The sequence below is a fragment of the Vulpes vulpes genome, chromosome 12, assembly GCF_048418805.1.
Source record: "Vulpes vulpes isolate BD-2025 chromosome 12, VulVul3, whole genome shotgun sequence".
NCBI lineage: Eukaryota > Metazoa > Chordata > Mammalia > Carnivora > Canidae > Vulpes > Vulpes vulpes.
This window is the reverse complement of record NC_132791.1, coordinates 106,748,588-106,774,163: the sequence shown is the minus strand read 5'-3', so window position 1 is coordinate 106,774,163 and position 25,576 is coordinate 106,748,588. Positions and strand designations below refer to the sequence as shown.

General features: G+C 36.3%; 1 protein-coding gene across 23 annotated transcripts in view; it reads right to left on the bottom strand.

Annotated features, from left to right (window-relative positions):
• Positions 1-25,576, bottom strand: part of ARHGAP32 (Rho GTPase activating protein 32) — a 322,644-nt gene that overhangs the window by 134,341 nt on the left and 162,727 nt on the right. For 13 of the 23 annotated variants that reach the window (XM_072729366.1, XM_072729363.1, XM_072729359.1 and 10 more), the window contains 2 exons: positions 21,509-21,600; positions 20,401-20,485 (listed from right to left, as the gene is read on the bottom strand). In XM_072729366.1, the coding sequence (XP_072585467.1) occupies positions 20,401-20,485; positions 21,509-21,531 (108 nt within the window). In that variant the 5' untranslated portion in view covers positions 21,532-21,600. Of the gene's footprint in view, positions 1-20,400; positions 20,486-20,855; positions 20,898-21,508; positions 21,601-25,576 lie in introns of all 23 variants that reach the window. The other 10 variants (XM_072729354.1, XM_072729349.1, XM_072729350.1 and 7 more) reach the window with 1 other exon arrangement.

Below are 25,576 nucleotides of genomic sequence, written 5' to 3'. Positions count from 1 at the left end.
TGCCTCAATCCTTTGTTTATAAGGAACAGAAAACAGAATTCTAAGTCCCTTACTTCAAAATTCTTTACAAATCTATTTTTGGAGTTATTTTTCCTATACTGAATTCACTTTTCTATCACCATGGAAACCAATCTGCAATTAGTGTTGTTAGAATATTTAAAAATACAACTCTATTCAGCAAGCATTCAAATGTTCAAAGAAGTCCTTTCTTTACATGGGAGGGAAGAAATCTGTAGCGTTAAGGCAGGGTAAAAATCACCCCACCCACATAAAAAATTATTCATCAAAGTCTCATCAACAGCTTGCAAATGGGGCACATAAAGACTTCTTTTCTTCATCTTTTATAGACCTATTATGCTCGCAATTTCACTGTGACATACCTATGGAGTTTATAAACATTTTCCTTCACCTCTATAACCTGTAGTATATGTAGAAAATAAAAAATAATTTGTTATACAATATCATGCTCTACTCACACCTACTGTCAACATCCTAATAATCAACACTGAAAATACTACTTTAGAACTACTGAGTTGAGGAAGCTGAGTGGAAGAATAATCCTCCATTAGAGTTATATCTGAGGTGGGTAATAAGTGAAATAAATTCTAATTTTAGCACATAAGGGAAAAAAAGTCAGTAACAAACAAAATTGCTCTTCAAATTTCTTAGAAAAAAGCTAGATAACTAAATGCATCTTAATAAACCTGTTTCTCCTTCCAGATTGGAATACAGCACTATTTCCTCAGCTGATTACCAGATATAGTAAGTGGTTTGCTCAACTTTATTTTTTTTAAGATTTTTTCAAATTCTAGTTAGTTAACATACAGTGTAATATTAGTTTCATATGTACAATATGTGATGCAACACTTCCATACATCACCCAGTGCTCATCACAAGTGCCATCCTCACTCCCCATCACCTACTTCACCCATCCTCCTATACCACCTCCTACCTCCCCTCTGGTGATCATTAGTTTGTTCTCTGTAGTAAGAGTCTGTTTTGTGGTTTGCCTCTCTTTCCCTTTTTTTCCCTCTGCTCATTTGTTTTGTTTCTTGAATTGCACATTTGAGTGAAATCATATGGTATTTGTCTTTCTCTGACTGACTTACTTCACTTAGCATAATACTCTAGCTCCTGCCATATTGCTGCAAATGGCAGGATTTCATTCTTTTTTATGGTTAAGTAATATTCTGTTATATATAACAGAATAGTTTATATATTCTGTATACACACACACACACACACACACACACACACATATTTCTTGTCCATTCATCATTCTTTAAATACCAGAATCAGGGACACCTGGGTGGCTCAGTGGTTGAGCGTCTGCCTTTGGCTTAGGTCATGATCCCAGGTCCAGGGATCAGGTCCCACATCAGGTTCCCTGCAGGGAGCCTGCTTCTCCCTCTGCCTATGTCTCTGCCTCTCTCTCTATGTTTCTCATGAATAAATGAAATCTTAAAATAATTAATAAATAAATACCAGAATCACCTTCAACTCAACAAGATGCCCACAACCTGACAGGAGTACTGATAACTCACTATGTGAACTTTTCATTTCAAATCATCCCCTTAAATGACAATGATTTCCCAGCATAAGAAGAAGTATTAGTACAGGATGTGTGAAAAAGTAGGGATGAAAGTTTATTTGTTTTGGTTTGAGGAAAAAAAAAATTCTTCAGTAGGGGTGGCAACACTAAAATTATCACGGCTTTTGTTTCAGAAGGTTATGCACATAATTATACTTTTATGTAAAACTATTTTTTAACTGTCTACTAGCCGGGACACTATACATAGTATTTACAAGATGAGGAACTAAACTTTTCATTGGTTTAATTCATTTTTCTTAATGACTTAAAATTTCCACTGACAGGTATCAAAACTTGTTGCTGGTACGTATTTCTATAAACCTTAATATTCACATCTAGATAAACTCTCAACTAGGAAGAAAACCCAGTCTGCTTCCAGAAAAAAGCAGTCAATAATCAGCTGAATTGGTAAATACCACATATTTAAAATATACTAGGTATTTAAAATACTAAAACTGGAAGCGCAGAATCTACATGCTGTCTTACCCATTAACAACTTGTGAACAAGATCTTCAATGTTTCTATTTAAAGGGGGGAATGCAATGATGTGTTTTCTCTGGTTTCTTTTACCATTATTTTTAATCCTTAAACATTCTAAATACATTTACAACAATTTCACTATCCTAACCCATAGGTTTAATTCTATCTGAAAGTGAAGCTAAATTTTTAGTTACAATTACAAAAATCATATTATTTTAACTTACTTTCTTCATTTCACAATTTTATATAAGGTTATTTTCTATGTTAAAAGGAATATTACATCTAAATAAACTGATTAGCAGATCACCAAAAATATTAGCAATAGTCTCTCTTATAAGGGAAAGTTTGTCACAATATTCCTTATAGTTATACAGCTTCTTATTTGCAAAGAATTTCTTCACCTGCTGCCTCAATTCTAACAACACTACACACTCAGGTCATCAGAAAAAGTGTTTTCATGTTTTACATATTATGGTCTGTCTTCACCAAAGTTTCTTACAATATCCGTCTTTCTCTAAAGTTCTTTAAAATGTATTGAGTGAAAAAAAATGTATTGAGCGATCTGTTTTGGTTTTTAATGGTCACCTCATTTAATTCCCAGAGTTCTCAGTAATATATATTGAAATAGTTACATTTATTCCTGTTTTACAAATGAGGAAACTGAGGACCAGGGAAAGTAAGGAGTTTACACGTGACCACACAGGTTACAATGCATGACTGTGCATCATACCTTTTTCCCTTCAATTACATGAAAGGTGTAAGATATTCCAGATCTATGGTTTGCTCCTTTTTGCTAAAACAAGCATTTTGTCATTTTGTCCTTTCCTAGCACTTTTATAATCAAGAATATGCAGAATGGTTCTATGACCTTTATTCAAACACAGGCAGCCCCACTTACCAAAGTTGTGATCTTGGGTAAGTTCTTAAACTTTTTTTACTTCATTTCCCTCATTTGAAACTATTGTGAAGAGTAAATGAGGCGATATATATATAAATAGTATTTAGTATAATGTCCAGCTCACAAAATGCATTGAATAAATACTGACCTGCATCCTTTTTTTTTTGACCTGTACCTTTTATTATAATTCTGATTAATTCATTTAAAATGAAACTTGAGAAGGGGAGCTTATTTTAAATTACTACTTATCAACATTTTTACATTCAGGTCAAAGCGTACTGCCTCTTTCCACATTTGTCAACATCAAGATGAGAACGCATCTGACTATACAAGGCTGTACGAGCACTTCTAAGTCCCCTGCTCAGAGATGCTTTAGTAGAGAATACTCAAGAAAAATAGGTATTTAATTCATATTTTTCCAATGCCTTATTTCAGATAAAACCTGAGCTGCTCCTGCATTCAGGTTCATTTAACTTAATGCTTTATATGAAATCAGATAAAAATAAAACATTAATTCATAGCTTCTGATAAACAAATGACAAAAGAAAATATAAAGCACACATATCCATGTTAGTTTAGTGTCCCACACACTAGATGGCAGTACTACATAAAGCAGGAAGAGGAGTGCCTCAAACAGGTAAACCAGAATAAGCTGATTATATCTTTGCACATTGCAAGAGATTTTTTTTCTTTCTTACTGAGAAACATTTCATGAAATGTGAACAAATGTTTGTGGAGATGAGAAAACAGAACGAAGTGCAATTATGACAGTAAATGTAGGAATTTAAGTGCATGGAGGAGTTAAGACGACAGAGGAATAGGGGGACCCTGTGCTTCTTTCCTCCTGAACACAGCAAGTTACCAAATCACTCTGAACACCCAAGAGACCAGTCAGAGGTCTGGGGGGACAAAGAACTGCAACAAGTCTACACGTAGACAAGCGCTCACGTTCTGGAAGGCAGGAGGTGCAGAGCTGAACTGGGGGAGACGCGACAGCAAGGAACCCACTGCAAAGTACCCCAAGCAGCGCAGCTCAAAACCCCAACTTTCAGGAGTCTGCCATGGGGGCCGTGCCGGGCTTGGACGTGCTCAGGCAGCGAAGCAGAGCAGAAGCCCAGTGTGCATGTGCGGCCTGGGGACCCCCGGGCCCCCAGAGTGAGCGGCGCCAACTTGCGGCACTGGTCCCAGGCCCGAGGGCAAGAAGGCTGAGAACACCAAGTCGTGGTGTGGGCTGTCGCTGCTCTGCCCTAAGCTGCGAACCCTGCGCAGTCCCTGCCACCACGGCCTGGGACAGGCTCCCCGGGATGGGCTCCAGGGGACAGGCTCCCCAGGACGGGCTCCCAGAGGACGGGCTCCCCGGTACAGGCTCCCCGAGATGGGCTCCCAGAGGATGGGCTCCCCGGGACAGGCTCCCAGAGGATGGGCTCCCTGGTACAGGCTCCCCAGGATGGGATCCAGGAGGCAGGCTCCCCAGGACGGGCTCCCAGAGGATGGGCTCCCTGAGATGGGCTCCCTGGGATGGGCTCCCTGGTACAGGCTCCCCAGGATGGGGTCCCAGAGGACAGGCTCCCTGGTACAGGCTCCCCGGGAGGAACAGCATGGGACCACCCACAGGAGCCCTGAATATTTGGAGTTTTTAAATCCCTGAGATAAAAAAGCTTGGACACAGGCAGGGTGAAAACAGAGTTCCGAGAGAAAACGGGGACACGAACATGACTGACTGCCCTCCTGTGAGGGCTCCCTGAAGAGTGGGGGCACAATCTTTCAGCCTGGGGTTGAAGGGCAGGGCGCTCTGGTAGTCAACCTGCCAAAGGCTGAGAGCCTTTGGGAGGGAAAACGGCATCACCTCATGGAGGCCAGGGCTGCTTACATGAGCCAGGCCACCCCCTGCTCCTGGGGGTGCATTTCTACAAGGGCAACTCTGAGGGAAAATCAGAACAGGCCTCTCCTCCAGAAACCAATACAAACAACTCGCTGGCACCAAATCTAGTGTGTTACAAAGCTTCACTTCTAGGAGAAACAGCATCTAGCTTCCCTTTTACTTTTATTACTTAGTTTATTATGTTTTCATTTATTTTCTTTTTAGTCCTTTTTTATTATCAATTTTATTTTTATATATGCTTTTTATATATTTTTGCTCACCTTATTTCATTTTATTTTGTTGTTTTCAGATTTAGATTCTTTTAACAAGCAAACCAAAACACACTCAGGATCTAGGGGTTTGTTTTCTTTTAGGGATTTTTTTTTCCTTCCTTCCTTTCTTCCTCCCTTCCATCTTCTCTTTTCTGAACAAAATGAACAGATGGAGAAATTCACCTCAGTAGAAATCTGAACACAAAGCAGAACTCATGGCCAGGGATTTAAGCAGATATGCGTGATATCTGAACTAGAATTTAAAACGATTATAAAAATATTAGCTGGGTTCAAAATATGCATAGAAGACACCTGAGAATCCCTTACTACACAGATAAAAGAACTGAAACCTAGTCAGGCTGAAGTTAAAAATGTTATAACCAAGATGCAATCCCAAATGGAGGCCATTAAGGATGGATGAATCAGAGAAAAGAGTGAATCAGTGATACAGAAGACAAAATTATTGAAAATTATGAAGCTGAAAAGAAGGGAAAGAAAGGCAGCAGACCATGAAAGTGTATTTAGGGAACTTAACAGCTTATTAAAACATAGTTAACATTCATATCATAGGAGTCTCAGAAGATGAAAAAGGGATAGAAGTTTTTTTTGAACAAATTATAGCTGAAAACTTCCCTGGTGTGGGGGAAGGACACAGATATCAAAATCCAATAAACACAGAGAACTCCCATTAAACTGAACAAAGGTTGAACATCACCAGGGCATATCATAGACAAATTCACAAAATACATGGACAAAGAAAAAATCCTGAGAGAAATTTTTAGAAATCCTTAACCTACAAGGGAACACTATCAGATTTGTAGCAAATCTGTCCACAGAAACTTGGCAAGTCAGAAAAGAATGGCAGGAAATATTCAAAGTGCTGAGTGGGAGAAATATGCAGCCAAGAATTTATTTATTTATTTATTCATGAGAGACACACAGAGCGAGAGAGAGAGAGGCAACAATATAGGCAGAGAGAAGCAGGCTCCATGCAAGGAACCCAATGTGGGACTCGATCCCAGGACTCCAGGATCACGCCCTAAGCTGAAAGCAGATAGATGTTCAACCACTGAGCCACTCAGGTGTCCTGTAGCCAAGAATTCTTTATCGAGCAAGGCTGTCATTCAGAATAGAAGAGATAAAGAGTTTCCCAGACAAACAAAAACTAAAGGAGTTCATGACCACTAAATGAGCCCTGCTAGAAATTTTAAGGAGAACTCTGAGTGGAAGAAAAAAGACCAAAAGCAACAAAGACCAGAGAACATCACCAGAAACACCAACTCTACAGGTAACACAATGGCACTAAATTCATATCTTTCAATAACCACTCTTGAGTGTAAACTGACTAACTGCTCCAATCAAAGAACACAGGGTATCAGAATGGACTTAAAAAACAAGATCCACCTATATGCTGTCTGCAAGAGATGCATTTTTTAAAGATTTATTTATTCATGAGAGACACACAGAGAGAGGCAGAGACACAGGCAGAGGGAGAAGCAGGCTCCTCATAGGGAGTCCAATTTGGGACTCGATCCCTGGACCTGGGATCATGACTGAGCCCAAGGCAGAAGCTCTACCGCTGAGCCACCCAGGTATTCCAAACCTAGAGACACTGAGGATTGAAAGTAAGGGGATGGAGAACCATTTATCATGCTAATGGACATCAAAAGAGAAGAAAAAAAAAAAAAAAAAGAGAAGAAAAAAAAGCCAGAGTAGCTATACTTGTATCAGACAAAATAGATTTTAAAACAAAGACTGTAACAAGATATGAAGAAAATCATTATATCATAATAAAGGGTTCTATCCACTAAGAAGATCTAAAAACTCTAAATATGTCTCCAACTGGGGAATACCCAAATATATAAATCAATTAGGAATAAATATAAAGAAACCCATTGATAATAGTACAGCAATAGCAGGGGACTTTAATGTCCCACTTACTGCAAAGGACAGATCATCTAAGCAGAAAATAAAAAAGGAAACAATGACTTTGAATGACACACTGGACTAGAGGAACATCACAGATACATTCAGAACCTTTCAAACTAAAGCAGCAGAATACACATTCTTTGTGAGTGCACATAAACATTCTCTAGAAGAGATCACATGCTGGGTCACAAATCAGCCCTCAACAAGTACAAATAGATGGAGATCATATCATGTATATTTTTAGACAACAACACTAGGAAACGAAGTCAACCACAAGAAAAAATTTGGAAAGACCACAAATACATGGAAGATAAAGATCATCCTACTAAAAAAGTGAATGAGTTAACCAGGAAATCAAAGAAGAAATTTAAAAAATATATGGAAGCAAATGAAAATGAAAACACAATGGTCCAAAAACCCTTGGAATGCAGCAAAGGTGGTCCTAAGATGTAAGTATACTGCAATACAGGCTGACCTCAAGATGCAAGAAAAGTCTCAAATATACAACCTAAACTTACACCTAAAAGAGCCAAAAAAGGAACAGCAAAAAGCCTAAATCTAGCAGAAGGGAAACAATAAAGAAAGATCAGAGCAGAAATAAATAATATAGAAATGAAAAAAAAAAAAAACATTAGTTAGTTATTCGAAAGAATTAATAAAACTGATAAACCTCCAGCAAAAATTATCAAAAAGAAAAGAGAAAGGACCCAAAAAGATAAAGTCATGAATGTAAGAGGAGAGATCATGGCCAACATCACGTAAATTCAAACAATTATATGAGAATACTATGAAAAATTATATGCCAACAAACTGGGCAACCCGGAAGAAATGGATGAATTCCTAGAAACATATCAACTATCAAAACTGAAACAGGAAGGAATAGAAAATTTGAACACACCCATAACCAGCAAAGAAATTGAATCAGTAATCAAAAATCTCCTGACAAACAAAAGTCCCAGGCCAGATAGCTTCCCAGTGGAATTCTCCCAGATGCTTAAAGAAGAGTTATTCTTCTCAAATTTATGTTCCAAAAAATAAAAATGGAAGAAAAACTCCAAACTCATTCTACAAAGCCAGCATTACCTTGATTCTAAAACCAGACAAAGACCCTATTAAAAAGGAGAATTACAGGCCAATATCCCTGATGAACAGGGATGCAAAAATTCTGAATAAAATATTATCAAATAGCACATTAAAAGGTTTATTCAGCATGATCAAGTGGAATTTATTCCTGGATTGCAGGGGTGGTTCAATATTTTCAAATCAATCAACATACCACATTAATAAAAGAAAGTATAAGAACCATACAATCCTGCCAATACATGCAGAGAAAGCATTTAACAAAGTACAGCATCCTTTCTTGATAAAAACTCTCAACAGAGTAGGGATAAATGGAACATACCTCAATATCATAAAGGTCATACATGAAAGACCCACAGCTAATATTATCCTCAATGGAGAAAAACTGAGAGCCTGTCCCCTACAGTCATGAACAACATAAAGGATGTCTACTCTAACCATACTATTTAACATAGTACTGGAAGTATTGGCCTCAGCAATCAGACAACAACAAAAAAATAAAAAGCATCCTAATTGCTAAGGAAGAAGTCAAACTTTCACTATTTGCTGACAACATAACTCTTTATAGAAAACCATAGACTCCACCAAAAAATTGCTAGAACTAATACACAAATTCAACAAAGTTGCAGGATATAAAATCAATGGGCAGAAAGCTGTTGCATTTCTATACAACAAAAATGAAACAACAGGAAAAGAAATGGAGGAATCAATCCCATCTGCAATTACACCAAAAGCAGTAAGATACCTAGGAATTAACCTAACTAAAAAGGTAAAAGACCTATACTCTGAAAACTATAGGACACTTAGGAAAGAAATTGAAGAGGACCCAAAGAAATGGAGAAATATTCCATGCCCATGGACTGGAAGAACAAACATTGTTAAAATGTCTATACTAAACAAGCAATACTTTTAATGAAATCCCTATCAAAATACCACCAGCACTTTTCACAGTGCTAGAACAAAAAATCCTAAAATTTGTATAGAACCACAAAAGGCCCTAAATATCTAAAGCAATCTTGAAAAAGAAAAAGCTAAAGGCATCATGATTCCAGATTTCAAGCTACATTACAAAGCTGTGGTCATCAAGACAAAATGGTACTAGCAGAAAAACAGACACATAGATTAATGGAATTGAATAGAGAACCCAGAAATGGACCCACAACTATATGTCAACCACTCTTCAACAAAACAGGAAAGAATATGCAATGGAAAAAAGTCTCTTCAACAAATGATGTTGGGAAAACTGGATAGCCACACTGGGAGAATGAAACTGGACCACTTCCTTACACCATACACAAAAATAAATTCAACATGGATGAAAGACTTCAGTGTGAGACAGGAAACCATCAAAATCCTAGAAAAGAACACAGGCAGAAACCTCTTTGATCTCTGGCATAGCAACTTCTTACTAGACATGTCGCCAGAGGCAAGGGAAACAAAAGCAAAATAAACTATTGGGACTTTATCAAAATAAAAAGCTTCTGCACAGCAAAGGAAACAATCAACCAAACTAAAAGGCAGCCTTCAGAATGGGAAAAGATATTTGCAAATGACATATCTGATAAAGGTTTAGTGTCCAAAATCTATAAAGAACTTATCAAACTCAACACCCAAGAAAAAAATAGTAATAATCCAGTGAAGAAATGGGCAGAAGACACGAAAGACACTTTTCCAAACATGACATCAGGATGTCTAACAGACACATGAAAGGATGTTCAGCATCTCTCATCATCAGGGAAATACAAATCAAAACCATGATGATACCACCTCACACTGGTCAGAATGGCTAAAGTTAAGAAACAACAGGTAGAAGCAAGGATATGGAGAAAGGAGAACCCTCTTGCACTGTTGATGAGAATGCAAACTGGTGCAGCCTCTCTGGAAAACAGTTTGGAGGTTCCTCAAAAAGTTAAAAATGGAACTACCCTACAATCCAGCAACTGCACAATTGCACTGCTTTGGGTACTTACCCAAAGGATACAAAAATACAAATTCAAAGGGGTACATGCACCCAGATATTTATAGCAGCATTATCAACAGTAGTCAAACTATGGAGAAAGGCCAAATGTCCATCGACTGATGAATGGATGAAGATGTATACGGTATATACACATACAATGGAATATTATTCAACGATCACAAAATGAAATATTTCCATTTGCAACAACATGGATGGAGCTAGAGTGCATTATGCTAAGTGAAATAAATCAGAGAAAGACAAATACCATATGATCTCACTCATATGTGGAATTTAGCAAAGAAAACAGATGAACGTATGGAAGATGGAAAAGAAAAAACAGAGAGAGGGAAATAAGAGACTCTTAATGATAGAGAATAAACTGAGGATTGATGGAGGGAGGGGACAGATGTGTTAGATACAGGTGATGAGTATTAAGGAGGGCACTTTTTATGATGAGCACTGGGTGTTGTATGTAGGTGATAAATCATTGACTTCTAGTCCTAAAACCAATACTGTACTGCATATATGTTAACTAAAATTTACACAAGTAAAAAAAAAATAAAGTCTTTATAACTAAAAAACAGAACTTAAAACTACGTGTAGTTTTACTTAAAACAAGAAGCCCTTTCTAAAAATTGCTTATATTTATCTTTTTTTTTTTTGAGGTTTCAATTACTCTAAACAAAACATAATACAACACTTCTACCTCAAAACCTGCAGTTGTTCAAAGCACTATTTAGTGGAAAAATGTCCAAACTTCAATGCACTTAGTAAAAAACAGTGGCTGAAAATGAATAAAATATCAGTAATACCTACAGAATTTATTTCTCTCAAGAAAAGTATATATAAAGTAAATTAATATTTAACAAAGTTGATTTATGATAATACTAGTTTTTCCAACATCAAGCAAGTGCATACATACAGGTTATTTGCAACTCTTTTCCAAGAAAAAAAAAGAACTAAACTTTGAATTCAATAAAAATGACAAAGTAACAAACCGCCAAAATGTAACATAACAAAAAGTATGATCAGGAATTAATAGTAAGAGAAGAAGGAAGAGTGGGAAAGAAAAAAGGAAGAAAGGACGAATGGAGAAAGAAAGGAAGAAGTGAAGGAAGAAAGAAAGGAGAGACAGGAGGAGGGAGGGAGGGAGGCTCAAGTTGATCAATCAAACCCCATGCTGGTGTGATTCCCCCTAGTCCCTACTAAGAGAATTTCTACTATCCTTTAAAGTATCAATCAAATATCATCTCCTCTGCTTAGCATTTTCTGAGATTTCAAAACAGTTAATTTCTCCATATTTACTGTATATGTACAAATAAATGAAGACATGAAATTAACCTCAAGGTAATATATCTTGATTCTAATATATATAATTATCCTTTCATATTTTAGTCTTCCCATTTAAGTATAAACATCTAAAAAAAAAAAGTTTAAACATCTCAAAAGAAGAAATGTCATCTTATCCATAAAACCACAAATACACAATAAGTATTTGTTAAATGACTGACTTCCCAGCATATCTAACAAGACAGACACATCATGAAGATGTGTTCCATTCAAGAGCACTACTGAAGCCCTACACTAAAAGACTGTGCTGAGTTCTGCAGAAATAAAAAGTGTGATATCCCCCCAAAGAGCTAATAATTAGGAATAAATAAAAATAGATCAAGTGGAAATCGAAAATGATACACAACTTGCATAAATTTGCAAATTTCAAAAATAAACTTAGCAACACCTGTCAACATTTTAAATGTATATACCCTTGGCCCAACCACTCATATAATATGATTTTATTTAATGCATATACTAAAATCAATAAAACCTAGGATATCCATCAATAAGGAACTGATTAAATAAATCACAGTGTAACAATAAAATAAAATACTATATAATTGAAAATAATAAGATAAATACAAATTACTGAAGTAAAAAATATATATCCAAGATACATTTTCAAATAAAAAAGCAACTTTCAAGGCAGTGTGTATACTAGCAATCTATCTATACTTTTTTAAAAGATATAGATAGCAGGATAGATGGTTATAGCTAGAACTGTATCTAGAGATATTGCTATAAATTTTACAAAGAATCCTAGACAAACACATAATAGTGAACAAGAGAGAGCATAAAGGGAATTTAAAGTTGTATTTGTACATGTCATCATCCATTCTATTTGATGTTTCATTTTAAATATATATATATACTCATAAAGAATATATTCTTATCAGATAAGAACAATTTTATTTTTCTACATAAATTCATTTATGTATTCACTCAACAAATAGTCATCAAATGATTTTTATGTGTCAGGCACTATTTTATGCTGAGGTGGAAAAAATAGAATAAATAATAATAATTAGCATGCCAGATGTTGGTTTTATGGAGAAAAAATTAACTATGGGTGGAGATAAGGAATGCAGGTAACCAGGAGTTGCAATTTCATTTAGAGAATGTACACTCTTTCTGAGAAGATAACATTTCAGTAAAGAAATTCAAAGAAGGGAAGATAGTAGGTCCTGTGACTATCCAGGGAGAAGAGCCTTTCCAAGTAGAGGAAACAGAAAAGTCCAGAGGTCCTAAGAAGGGAGCCTGGACACTGGATGAAGAGCAACTATGGCCAAAAAGCACTATGTCTCAGGGAAGAAGTAAAAGAATTAAGAGATGAGGTCAGACAGGTTAAGGGCAGATCTTATAAATCCTTTTAGGAAATGTTAAGAAATTTGACTTTTGCCATGAAGAAGATGAGAAGTAACTGGAGGGTTTTGAAACCGTAACATGATCTGATTTATATTTAAAAGACTCATTCTTACAGTGTGCCAAATAAGGCTTTTGAAATAACCCCTCAAAAATGACCACAGTAGGGATGCCTGGGTGGCTCAGCAGCTGAGTGTCTGCCTTCGGCTCCAGTTGTGATCCTGGGGTCTGGGATCGAATCCCATCTCGGGCTCCCTGCAAGGAGCCTGCTTCTCCCTCTGCCCATTTCTCTGCCTCTCTCTGTGTGTCTCTCATGAATAAATAAATAAAATCTTTTTCTAAATAAATAAATAAATACAACAAATGACCACAGTAGATAAAAGAGAAACAGGTAATGTAGTCAGATTTCTTTTAAATTTATTTATTTGAAATTCATTTGCAATTAAATTTATAAATATATACATAAATTAAATTTATTTTAAATTTTATTTTATTTCTTTTAAAGATAGAATTTTTGTTGTTGTTTAAATTCAATTTTCCAACAGAATTTTTTTTTAATTTATTTTAAAGATAGAGCCAAGAATTTTGCTGATGGACTGAATATGAAGAGTAACAGAGAGATGGTTCTAAGATTTTGTCTGGTCTTAGGAACTGGAAAGACAGGTTTACTATTTAACAACATGGACAAGACAGCAAGAGGAGCAGGTCTGAGGAGAGACTGTTCTAGGCATGCTAAATTTGAGATGCTGATTAGTCATCCAAGAGAAGATACTGAGCAGTCAGCTAGATATACAACACTAGAATTCAAAGAAGAGATTATGAAAATTTCCTCTGTAGGTTATATGATAAATAAACCAATAAAATTATTGGCCCAAATGGACCCTTATATCTAAATTATTCTATAAGCAACTGTGTTTTATGGTCTAAATAAAATTGAAGATCAGAATTTTTAACATTATATTAAGAAAACTTATTTTCATTTTATGAAATGAAAGTCTTAAAGTCAAACATAATTTCACCTGGATTTTAAAAATTTCATGTCCAGTGACATCTTCTAGGATATAATGGCTACTGCAGCTACGGATTTTCAGTATGTGGGGAGTAGAAAGAGTTAGAAATACAAACACAAGAAATCCATAAGTGCAAGAGAAATTCTTAAGGTCAGAGTGGAAAACAGAAAGTATGGTAACTACAGAATGTCAACATTTTGGACATATTAAAAGCAACAAGTGAGTCAACAGGCAGCATGAACAATCTATGAGGATATAATGGTTGCCAAGCATAAAGTTGATGACTTGCTCCAGACACATTTAACCAAGTTTCATACTTATTTCCCCCTCAGAACATACTGTCAATCTTATATTAAATATACATAAGGATTCAGGGCACCTGAGTGGCTACGTTGGCTGAACGTCTGACTCAGGGTCCTGAGATCAAGCCCCGGGGCAGGCTCCATGCTCAGCACAGAGTCTACCTGCCCCTTTCCCTATGCTCCTCTCCCCACTCATGCTCTCGCTCTCTCTCTCAAATAAATAAATAAATAAATAAATAAATAAATAAACAAACAAACAAACAAACAAACAAACTTAAAAAAACAAGTTAGGGTTCCAGGAAAATGGTGGAGTAGGAAAGCACCAGGACTCTCCCACGTAGGCAACAGTTGCCTAGATGGCACAGTCAGCAGAATCTGTCTGATGCAATTATTTTATGACCCTGAACATCTACTGAAGGCCTGCAACTTCCAGAGAAAGTTCTGGAGAGTAAATTGCAGCTAATTTCAGTCCATTTCACCTGCTAGCACCATACCAGCTACCTATCCCCAATCCCTCAGCATTCAAGGAAACCATGCACACACTAAAGGAGCAGCGTGCAATCAGCTTGGAATAGGCAAAAAAAAAAAAAAAAGACCTTGTCCTACATTCATCAAAGAATCTGTGCTCTGAACTCTAATTGCTGTTTCCATGCTCAGCGGGGAGTCTGCTGAAGATTCTGTCTCCCTCTCCCTCTACCCCAACTCACAAGAGCATGCATTCTTTCTCTCTCAAATAAATACATAAAACTTAAAAAAAAAAAGAATAAGAAAAAGAAAGAGATGGCAGCGAAAGCAACCTTGAAAAAGAATAACACAGCTGGAGGCATCACAATCACAGATTTTTAAATATACTACAAAGCTGTAGTAAGCAAAACAGTATGGTACTAGCACAAAAACAGCCACAAATAGACAACCCAGAAATAAAACTACCCTCTGACAAAGGAGGTGATAAATGGTGCCAGGAAAACCGAATAGCCACATACAAAAGAATGAATCTGGACCACTTTTTTATAGCATACATACCCAAAAAGAAACCCTCAAAATGGATTAAAGACTGACATGTGAGAACTAAAATAATAAAACTAGAAAAAAAATATGGGCAGCAATTTCTTTGACACAGGCCTTAACATTTCTCTAGATATATCCTCAGGCAAGGGAAACAAAAGCAAAAACAAACTATTGAGACTATACCAAAATAAAAAGCTTTTGCACAGTGAAAGAAATAATCAATAAAACAAAAGGCAACCTATTGAGTGGAGAAAGTAGTTGCAAATGATATATGTAATAAAGGATTAATACTCAAAATATATAAAGAATTTATACAACTCAACACACACATAAAAAAGTAATCAATTACAAAATGGGCAAAGTACCTGAATGGACATATTTCCAAAAAAGACATGCAGACAGCACACAGACAAATAAAAAGATGCTCAACATCACTAAGCAGCAGGGAAATGCAAATCAAAACCACAATGACATCATCTTATACCTATCTGAATGGATAGAGTCAAAAACCCAAGAAATAGGGGCACCTGGGTGGCACAATTGGTTGAGCACTTGACTCTTGATTTTGGCTCACATCATGATTTCAGGGTCATGAAATCAAGCCTCCCCCCACCCTTGCATCAGGCTCCACAATCAGCAGGCAGTCTGCTTGAGATTCCCCCTCCTTCTCCTTCTGCTCCTCACTCTTGGGTACTCTCTCTCTCTCTAATATAAATAAAACAGGACCACCTGAGTGGCTCAGTTGGTTATGCATCTGCCTCCAATTCATGTCATGATCCCAGGGTCCTGGAATTGAGTCCCACATCAGGCTCCCTGTATGGAGCCTGCTTCTCCCTCTGCCTGTGTCTCTGTCTCTCTCTCTCTCTGACTCTGTGTCTTTCATGAATAAATAAATAAAATATTTTTAAAAAATGATAGAGATGACAGAATGAATTGAAAAAACATAGTCCACCTATATGCCATCCAGAAGACTATCTTTAGATCAAAAGATACAGATAGGTCATATAGAAAAGTCCTAAAACTCAATAAAAAAAAAAAAAACCAAACAGGGGATCCCTGGGATCCCTGGGATCCCTCAGTGGTTTGGCGCCACCTTCGGCCTGGGGTGTGATCCTGGAGACCTGGGATCGAGTCTCACGTCAGGCTCCCTCCATGGAGCCTGCTTCTCCCTCTACCTGTGTCTCTGCCTCTCTCGCTCTGTGTGTCTCTCATGAATAAATAAAATCTTTAAAACAAACAAACAAATTCAAAATGGGTAAAGGATTTGAATAGACAGACATTTCCCCAAAGAAGATCTACAATTGGACAACGGAGACATGAGAAAATGTTCAACATCACTAACCATGAGGGAAATGAAATTCCAATTTACTATCAGTATGGAAAAATGTTCAAAGATCTCAAATACATGGTCACCCAGAACTTCATCTCTTCTAAGTATTTGATTGTAAGTATCCCTTCGTGATATTTTGTTATCTCTATCCCCCATCATGCCACAGATTATCCATCCTCTCTTACTATTGGAAACAGACTCACTAGTGTCTTTAAAGCTGATCAGATTGGAAAACCAGGAATCAAGGGGTAGAAATGGGAGTGGGACCACTCAATGAGACTCATAGTGACTCACTAGCAAAATGTGTGCTTCCCGGCCCTAAAACTGTGTGTTCTACTAACCTAGACATCTTAGTTCTAAATGTAGGAATGCTTCCACCAGAAGACAAAATAACAATTCCACTGACCTGGAAGTAAACCTAACACCTGGCCACATTGGGCTCCTTATGCTTCTAAATCAACAGGCAAAGATAATGAGTTTTAGTGTGAGCTGGAATGACTGATTCTGCTACTCTACATCAGATGTAAAGAAGGATACATCTGAAATACTAGAGCTCCCTTAGGGCATTCCTTGGTATCACTGCCCTTCCACTGAACACAATGGGAAATTACCAGAACCCAATTCAGTCAGGGTTATTGATGGCCAGACCCGGAATAGAGGTATGGGTCACCCCACCAGGTAAAGAATCACAACCAGCTGAGATTCTTCTCAGGACAAAGGGAATACTGAAGGAGAAGCAGAAGAAGGTGGCTATAACACCAGCCACAGCCACATGACCAGTTACACAAGCCAAGACCATAATTGCCAGGACTATTATCTACTTATTCTGAATATGAATATGTATGTGTGTGTCATAGTAAGTATCTTTGTTTTCTTCTCTCTTTACCTTATGTAATGTAAGATTTACATCCTGGTACTTTGGTATTTTTAACATTACATCATAGTATTTGTTATAGGATATCAAGAAGAGTCAATTACCCAAGGATTTTGCATCCTCTTCTGAGAAGATGCTTAGAATATTTCTAGTTGTAAAAAATAGGTGATCATGATGTTAGGCAGAAGCATGACCCTCTAATTTGTTAGAGATTTAGTATAGTTTAAGGAATGCCAAGTTGGCAGAGTGGACTAAGATTATTAATTTTATACACTAACTTCTGGTCAAACATCATTCAAATAATTCTGGGACATTATTTTTTAGATGAGATTAACATTTAAATCAACAGACTGAGTAAAGCAGATTGTTCTCCATGACGCGGATAGGCCTCGTACAATCAGCTGAAAGTCTTTAACAGAAAAAAATAAATAACTTCCCCTGAAGAGCGCACTCTACCAGCAGACTTCCCTTGGACTCAAATTACAATATCAACCCTTCCCTCACTTTTCAGTCTATTCTGGAGATTTTAAACTTAATCATGTCTCCACAATCACACAAAACAATTCCTTAAAATAAATATCTCTCTCTTTCTCGCTTTCCCTCTTTCTCTCTCTCTCTATATATATATACACACAGATACACACACACACATATAAATTGGTTCTGTATCACCAGAGAACTCTAATGTAGTCATATTTTTAAATAATAATAAAATAGACTCCTTTCAAAAAAGACTGGTGGGTACCACAGAAAATATTGAAATAGTGGACCACCAATGATCCATACAACTAGAGGGACACTGCATCACAAAGAAGGCCATTAGCACTCAGCTCCAGTGCTATGGTTAACATCCATTCTGACTGTTGTCACACTAGGGATTTTTTTTTTACACCAGGGATTTTTAATATCACTTTATTTATAAATAAGAATTCCAAGTAACCTCAACGTTCAATTTGGGCAGCCCGGGTGGCTCAGTGGTTTAGCGCCGCCTTCAGCCCAGGGCCTGATCCTGGAGTCCCGGGATCGAGTCCCACATCAGGCTCCCTGCATGAAGCCTGCTTCTCCCTCTGCCTGTGTCTCTGCCTCTCTCTCTCTCTGTCTCTCATGAATAAATAAATAAAATCTTTTAAAACAAAACAAAAACAAAATTATGAAATTTACAGAAAAAAATAGGAAAATAATTTCATAACTTCAGACCAAGGGAGCACATTTTAAATTTGACAGAAAAACTATAAGCCAGGTTTGTGCTTCATATAACTACATAAAATACATGAAATAAAGAATAAAATAAATGAAGCCTGTACAATGAGAGCAGCATAAAGAAAATGAAATAACAAGCTATCACGTGGGAGAAGGTGTTTTCATATACAAAAATAAAAAAGGGCTAGATGCAACATGAAAGAACATACAAAATATGTAAAGCATTCTCATGAATGAATAAGAAAATACAAGCAAATTTATAAAACAAAATGAGCAATAGACCCAATTTAGAGTTTCAAGAAATAGAAATCTCAAATGCCCAATAAATATCTGAAAATACCTGCATTAGAAATCAGGAGACTGTAAATTAAAATACAATGAGACATTTAAATCCCCATTAGATGCGGAAAATTGATAAGTATCAAACAATCAATAGTTGGCAAAGATATAGAACAGCAACTCTGATTTATTGTTTATGGGGGTATAAATTAATAAATCACTTTAAAAAGTAGTTTGGGGGCAGCCTCGGTGGCTCAGCGGTTTAGCATTGCCTTCAGCCGAGGGCATGATCCTGGGGTCCCAGGATTCAGTCCCACATCGGGCTCCCTACGTGGAGCCTGCTTCTCCCTCTGCCAGTGTCTCTGTCTCTCTCTCTCTCTGTATCTCTCATGAATAAATAAATAAAATCTTTAAAAATAAAAAAAAAATAAAAAAATAAAAAGTAGTTTGGCTTTACTTAGTAAAGCTGGATCTGTGGGTCTGCTATAACCCTGAAATTCTATTCCTAGGTATCCATGAGATATTCCTGCATATATGACCAGGATTTGTGTACAATAATGCTCACAAAGGCCAAAACTGACCATTCAAATTTCAAACAAAAAGAATGGATAAATTACTTGTGACATATTCAATGCTGCAGATTAATATACAATAGTGAACAAACTGTATCTACTACAGACATCTACAGGGATCAATTTCACAAAGTTAAATGAAAGAAGAAAGAATACACTCAATAGTGAAACCTGCCCAGATTTGGTATTTCAACCTACCCCCAGTGCCCCTGGTCCTTCTTATCATGTTCTACCTTTTTACCATAGCTCTTATCTTCTCAGCCATCCTCTGTGCTCTTTAAGAGCAGGTCTTTGGTTTGGGTTGTGGTTGCTGCTCACTAATATAGCCAAAGCACCTACAACAGTGCCTGGTATATAGTACTTGCTCAGTATTTGCTAAATGGACTAGAGTGATTCCAATTATATAAAATTCAAAAAGAAGCAAACTAAACATCATATTGATTTGGGATATAGAGAGTAAGATTATAAAAGATTATAATGAATATTATAAAAGTCATGGTATTAGTAATCTTTAGGGCAGAGAAGGCAAATATAACACAGAAAGGATACCCAGGAAATTTCTATTTCTTAGCCTGGACTTTAAAACGTACATATGTATATGACATATATGTACACATGCATATGCTTTATAAGCATATATATACTTACACACTATACCTCACAATAAGAAAAAAATATCAAAATAAAACTTCCATTATTACATTCCCCCCCCCAACTTCACTCCTACTTGGATTTAACCATTATTACTGTGATCCCACATAAGAGTCAGTTAACAACTAGAATACTTCATGCTAAAACAATGGCAAACTTTGTCTAGGAATCTAATAGAAATTCTGATCCTATCATACAATTTTCAATTGAAATAGTTGTCATCAGGCATCAAGTATTGGTCAACAGAAGAAAATAAAAGTTTTCACATCAAGCAACGACACACTAATAGAAAAAAACTACTTCTAAGTATTCTCTCTCAGACACATAGATTAAAAAAAGAAATATAGAAGAGAATAGAGATATAGGTATATCTTAATTCAGTATGCAGGAAATATTTCAAATATACCTGTATGCTGCCAAACTCAACGTTCTCATAATGGAAATGTGCACATTCAGCCATCTTCGGAAAGTGACCTTTAGTGAAGGGTAACCTGAAGTACATGAAACAACTAAGTGAGATGCAAGATACTAGAATAGCCAAATTATTAAACCTAAGGAAAAAACAAAATGGGTTGAAGAGCTCATGCAAGCAAAACTATTTTAATAAGCACATGCGCATGAGCACACATATATCCACACAACCTTTCCAGAAATACAGTGAACCAAATGAAAATTACATTTAATGCACAGGTCAAAAACAACACAAAACAAAAATTAAAAAGCATCACTACACTCTCCTAATCTTGACCCAAGGCAATGCCCATAGAAAAATCTACACCTTCAGTGAATGTTATGAAAACTGTGAGAGCCAACTTCTAATCAGAAGCAGCATTCCCGACAAAATAGAAAACCAGATTTTACCTGTGAATGTTGTCGCAGACCATCAGTCCTGGATTGGTGGGTCTGGATGCAGAATGAATATTTTTATCTTTGTCTTTTCTCTATTTGCAATGAAAACATAGCTCCCTAACCCCCTACCAGATGAAAAGATGGTTTTTCTGTTTTTGTTTTATATAATACCAGCCTTATGGGTTGGGGGCAGTGTACTAAGGCTTCAGTGGGAAAGTATAGAATGGTTTTTCTGTTGAAAACTGAAATGGGATACCTTCAGGTATTTTATGTAAGGGTCAATTACTAGCATCCAATTCAGACAGAGCTGAGATACAGCGATCCCATAACTCACACAACAAAGCTGATTTTTCTAAATGAATGAGAACATGTATCAAGGGCACCAAGACAGACAACACTTAACTTATTCCTATTGAACAAATGCAATCTGATAGCCAGTGACATAAAGTTGTTACAAGAACAAAATAAAATATATTTTTAGACAAGTAGATAATCTTCAGACCTACTCCACTAATTGTTAAGTCAAAATTTAGGCTTACAGTATAATTTAATGTATGGACAGTAAGAACATATTTAGTAAGAAATCTAAAAGTTTTTAAGAGAACCAAAACACTGACTCCCATTTAGATAAATTCATTTAAAATCCACTGTAAAATTATACTTACTTTTTCACATGTTTAACCTTCATACTGGCTGTACTGCCACATGTCTTAAGACTAAGATCTCCAGGAATCTCTGGAACATCTGCTCCTCTTGCCTTAAAATAAATAAATAAAAACAAAAGATTTAGGACTATTCCTTTAGTATAAATAAGTTTTAAAAAGCAGATTATAATTTTAATCGTTCTGCTGACTGTACCAACAGCAATACATACTAATAATCTCTTCTTAAAATTGTCACTTACAAGTCTTATTTACTAAAAATAAGGAAAAAATATTCACCTAATTAAAATACTTAGCTTTACTGCATAAGGAAAAATTTTCTGTGAAGAATTGTCTTACTCTTACAATCAAGTTTCAAAATCAGCTATTATCTGCCTCAAAACAAACTAAAATCTCCCCCAGGGAATTGGAAAAAAAATAACCTTGGTTATGGTGATAAATAAAAGTTAAAATGGCAGTATGGACATAAATGGAAGATCACAACATGCATTTCTCACATCAAAATTCGAAGTGACATCTATGTTGTACTTCCAGCTTACTCTTGTGGCTGCCAGTTTTCAGACATGATTTTTTAATTCTAGTGACACATTTCAGCTGCATCATTTTAAAAAACAGAAACTGGAGGTCAAAAGGTTCCTCATATTCTGGGCAAAATAAACAGTAAATCCAAATATCAATCATAAAAAAACTAATTTACAGTATATAATCTATGACTTGTAACAGAAAAACTGAGTTATTATACCCAATGCCACAGGATGCAACAGGGAAAAATAATATGGGAAAGAGAAGATTCACAAAGATGGGCTAACACACACACACACACACACACACACACACACACCACCCCAGAATACTATTTAGCCATTAAAAAGAATGAAATTTTGCCATTGGCAACAAGGATGGACCTAGAGGGTATTATGTTAAGTGAAATAAGTTGGACAGAGAAAGACAAATACCATATGATCTCATTTATATGTAAATTCTTAAATGAAAAAAAAACAGCAAAAACCAAACACACAGAGAACAGACTAGTTGTTTGGGATACATGAAGAAGGGGTAACTCTAACTCTAGACTCTAAAATTGTGATGAGGGCAGCCTGGCTGGCTCAGCAGTTTAGCACCGCCTTCGGCACAGGGCATGATCCTGGAGACCCGGGATCGAGTCCCACATCGGACTCCCTTCATGAAGCCTGCTTCTCTCTCTCTCTCTGTGTGTGTCTCTCATGAATAAATAAATAAAATATTTAAAATAAAATAAAATTGTGATGAAACTGATCATTTAAATGACATCTCTAGCTGATAATATCCTAGATGAATATTGTATAGTTTAAAAATTATGAGTGAACAACATATTTTGAAGGACAAAAAAATAGTTTCCTCTAGTCACTCATTCAACTGAAAAGACACAATATTCAACTGAAAAGACAGAATATTCTGCAACAACCTAGATCACCTCATTTTGCTAAAATACTGTGTAACAATAATCTCTCATTGTTTATGAAGTTTGTGCACCAAAATTTACCTGACATAAAGAGGTTTGCTGTGCTTAAATTCTTTTTTTTTTAAGATTTTATTTGGGAATCCCTGGGTGGCTCAGAGGTTTAGCGCCAGCCTTTGGCCCAGGGTGCAATCCTGGAGTCCCGGGATCAAGTCCCACGTCGGGCTCCTAGCATGGAGCCTGCTTCTCCCTCCCTCCTCCTGTGTCTCTGCCTCTCTGTGTCTCTATCTCTATCATAAATAAATAAATCTTTAAATAAATAAATAAATAAATAAATAAATAAATAAATAAATAAATAAATAAAATAAAGATTTTATTTATTTATTCATGAGAAATACAGAGAGAGAGAGAGAGGCAGAGACACAGGCAGCGGGAGAAGCAGGCTCCATGCAGGGAGCCTGACGTGAGACTTGATCCTGGGACTCCAGGATCGCACCCTGGGCCAAAGGCTGGCGCTAAACCGCTGAGCCACCCGGGCTGTCCTGTGCTTAAATTCTTATTAAAATGTCTAATAAAGTGGAATTTCGCTAGTTATTCTGTAAATTATTCATAAACTGACTTAAAAATAAAAGAGTATATAAAAAGGTAACTGGACATAGTTGGTTAATGGTGGTAACTTTATTTGGTAGACTGGGAATTAAAATAATAACTGTCTTGAAAAAAAGCTCCCTGTGCTAGAAAGGCCATTGTCCCTAATACACATCTAAGGAGTATTATTTTAGCAATAAAGCATTTTTTAATTAAGATATGAATCTCGGTTTTGGGGACCTAATGCTATTGCACACTTAATAGAAGGCAGTGTAATGTAAACACTGCTTTAACATGCACTTGGAAATGAAAAAACTTCATCTGACTCGCTTTTTTGCAATATTCACTTTATTGCAGCTGTCTGGAACCAAACCAGCAATGTCACCACGATATGTCTGTATTAGACACAGAAGAAGAAAAGATTAGTGAACTTAAAGAAGTGGCAAGAAAACAATGCACAAAAATTTTTGTTTGGTTTAGTTTTTGTGTGTGAGAGAAAAAGATCATCAAAAGTCTCAGTGAGATATGAAATAATATAAAGCCACTCAACATACATGTAACTAGAAAACAAAACAGAACGATACATGTAACTGAAGGGGAAAAAAGAAAAGGAAAATGCTCTCCCTGGGGACAGTAGTAGGGGGTTAAGAAGGAGAAGACGAATAGAAAAAAATTTTGAAAAAATAATTGATAAAAAATTTACAAATTTTATGGTGATTATAAACACACTGATCCAAAAAACTCCATAAATCTGAAGTCTGCTAAATACTTAAGAATAACATAGGGCCTATCACAATAAGATGGCTGAAAGGCACTGATAAAGAGAAAATCTTAATAGCTGCCAAAGGAAAAAATAAGAATATACATCACATTCATAGGAATAAATAGAATAAAAGCAGAACATTTGGACTAAGCACGTTCAATTGCATTTGCAAATAAGTGTCAACACAGAATCCTATATCAAGCAAAATTTATTCAAAAAAAAAAGAATATGAGGTTTCTAGCCTCTTCCACTATTTACAATAAAAACTCTAAAGATAACAAAATGAAATATAATATAAACATGCAACCACTCGAGAGCTCTAAAAAATTTAAGAGCAGGCAAATTTGGAAACATTCAAAACCTGAAGAGTGACAAATACAGTGGCAGTGTGCTTCTGTTTTTTTCCCCACTCTGTTACCTCCAGGATTGACCCAAGGATAGGCTGAATCAGAATGTAACAGGTGGGTCAGAAAAACTCTTAGGGAAGTCCAACTTTCTGCCCAAAGGACTTGAAAACTGCCCCCTGAATGTGGAGGAAAGAGTCAAGAGATTTTTCCCCCCTCTTTTATCTCTTCCAACCTGGCCCAAGGACAGAACTCACATCACTCCAGCTAGAGCATGGGCATATAAGATTCTGCATGAAAACCCATTCTTCTGAGTAGAGAAACAATTTTTTTAAAAAAGGAGCCTATTATATAAAGATTGTAGAGATAATATTTCTTATTGTTTTCCTTTGTCTCTCATTACTTAGACCTAACAGTAGCCCAGTCAGGAAAAAATACATGCGATGCCAGAGGCTAAAACTCTTGGAGATTCTATCCTTCCAGTAAGAGAAATTAGGAAAAGCATCCTTTAGTAGCTAATGAAACTAAGAACACAGCAAAGGCTGTCAAAGTGAATTGATGCTAAAACCACCACCTAAGGAAGTACAGAGAGAAAGTTCAATCTGAACCCCACCAGGCTGCTGCCTGATAAGACAAAGTCAACATTCTCTACATTCTCTAAAGGACATTAGTGGAGTCAGTCCACAACACAATATTCAAAATGTCAGTGATGCAATCCAAAATTACTAGATACAACAAAACCAGTACAATGTGAGCAATTCCCAAAGGAAAAGATAATCAAGAAATGCCAAATGTGAAATGAAGCAGACGTTGGACTTATCAAAGATTTTAAAACATATATACAATAAGCACACTGCATTAGACATTGAAACCAATCTAAAGGCAAAAATTCCTTGATGAAAAATGTAAATGAAAAAAGATCAAATAAAAATTTCAAA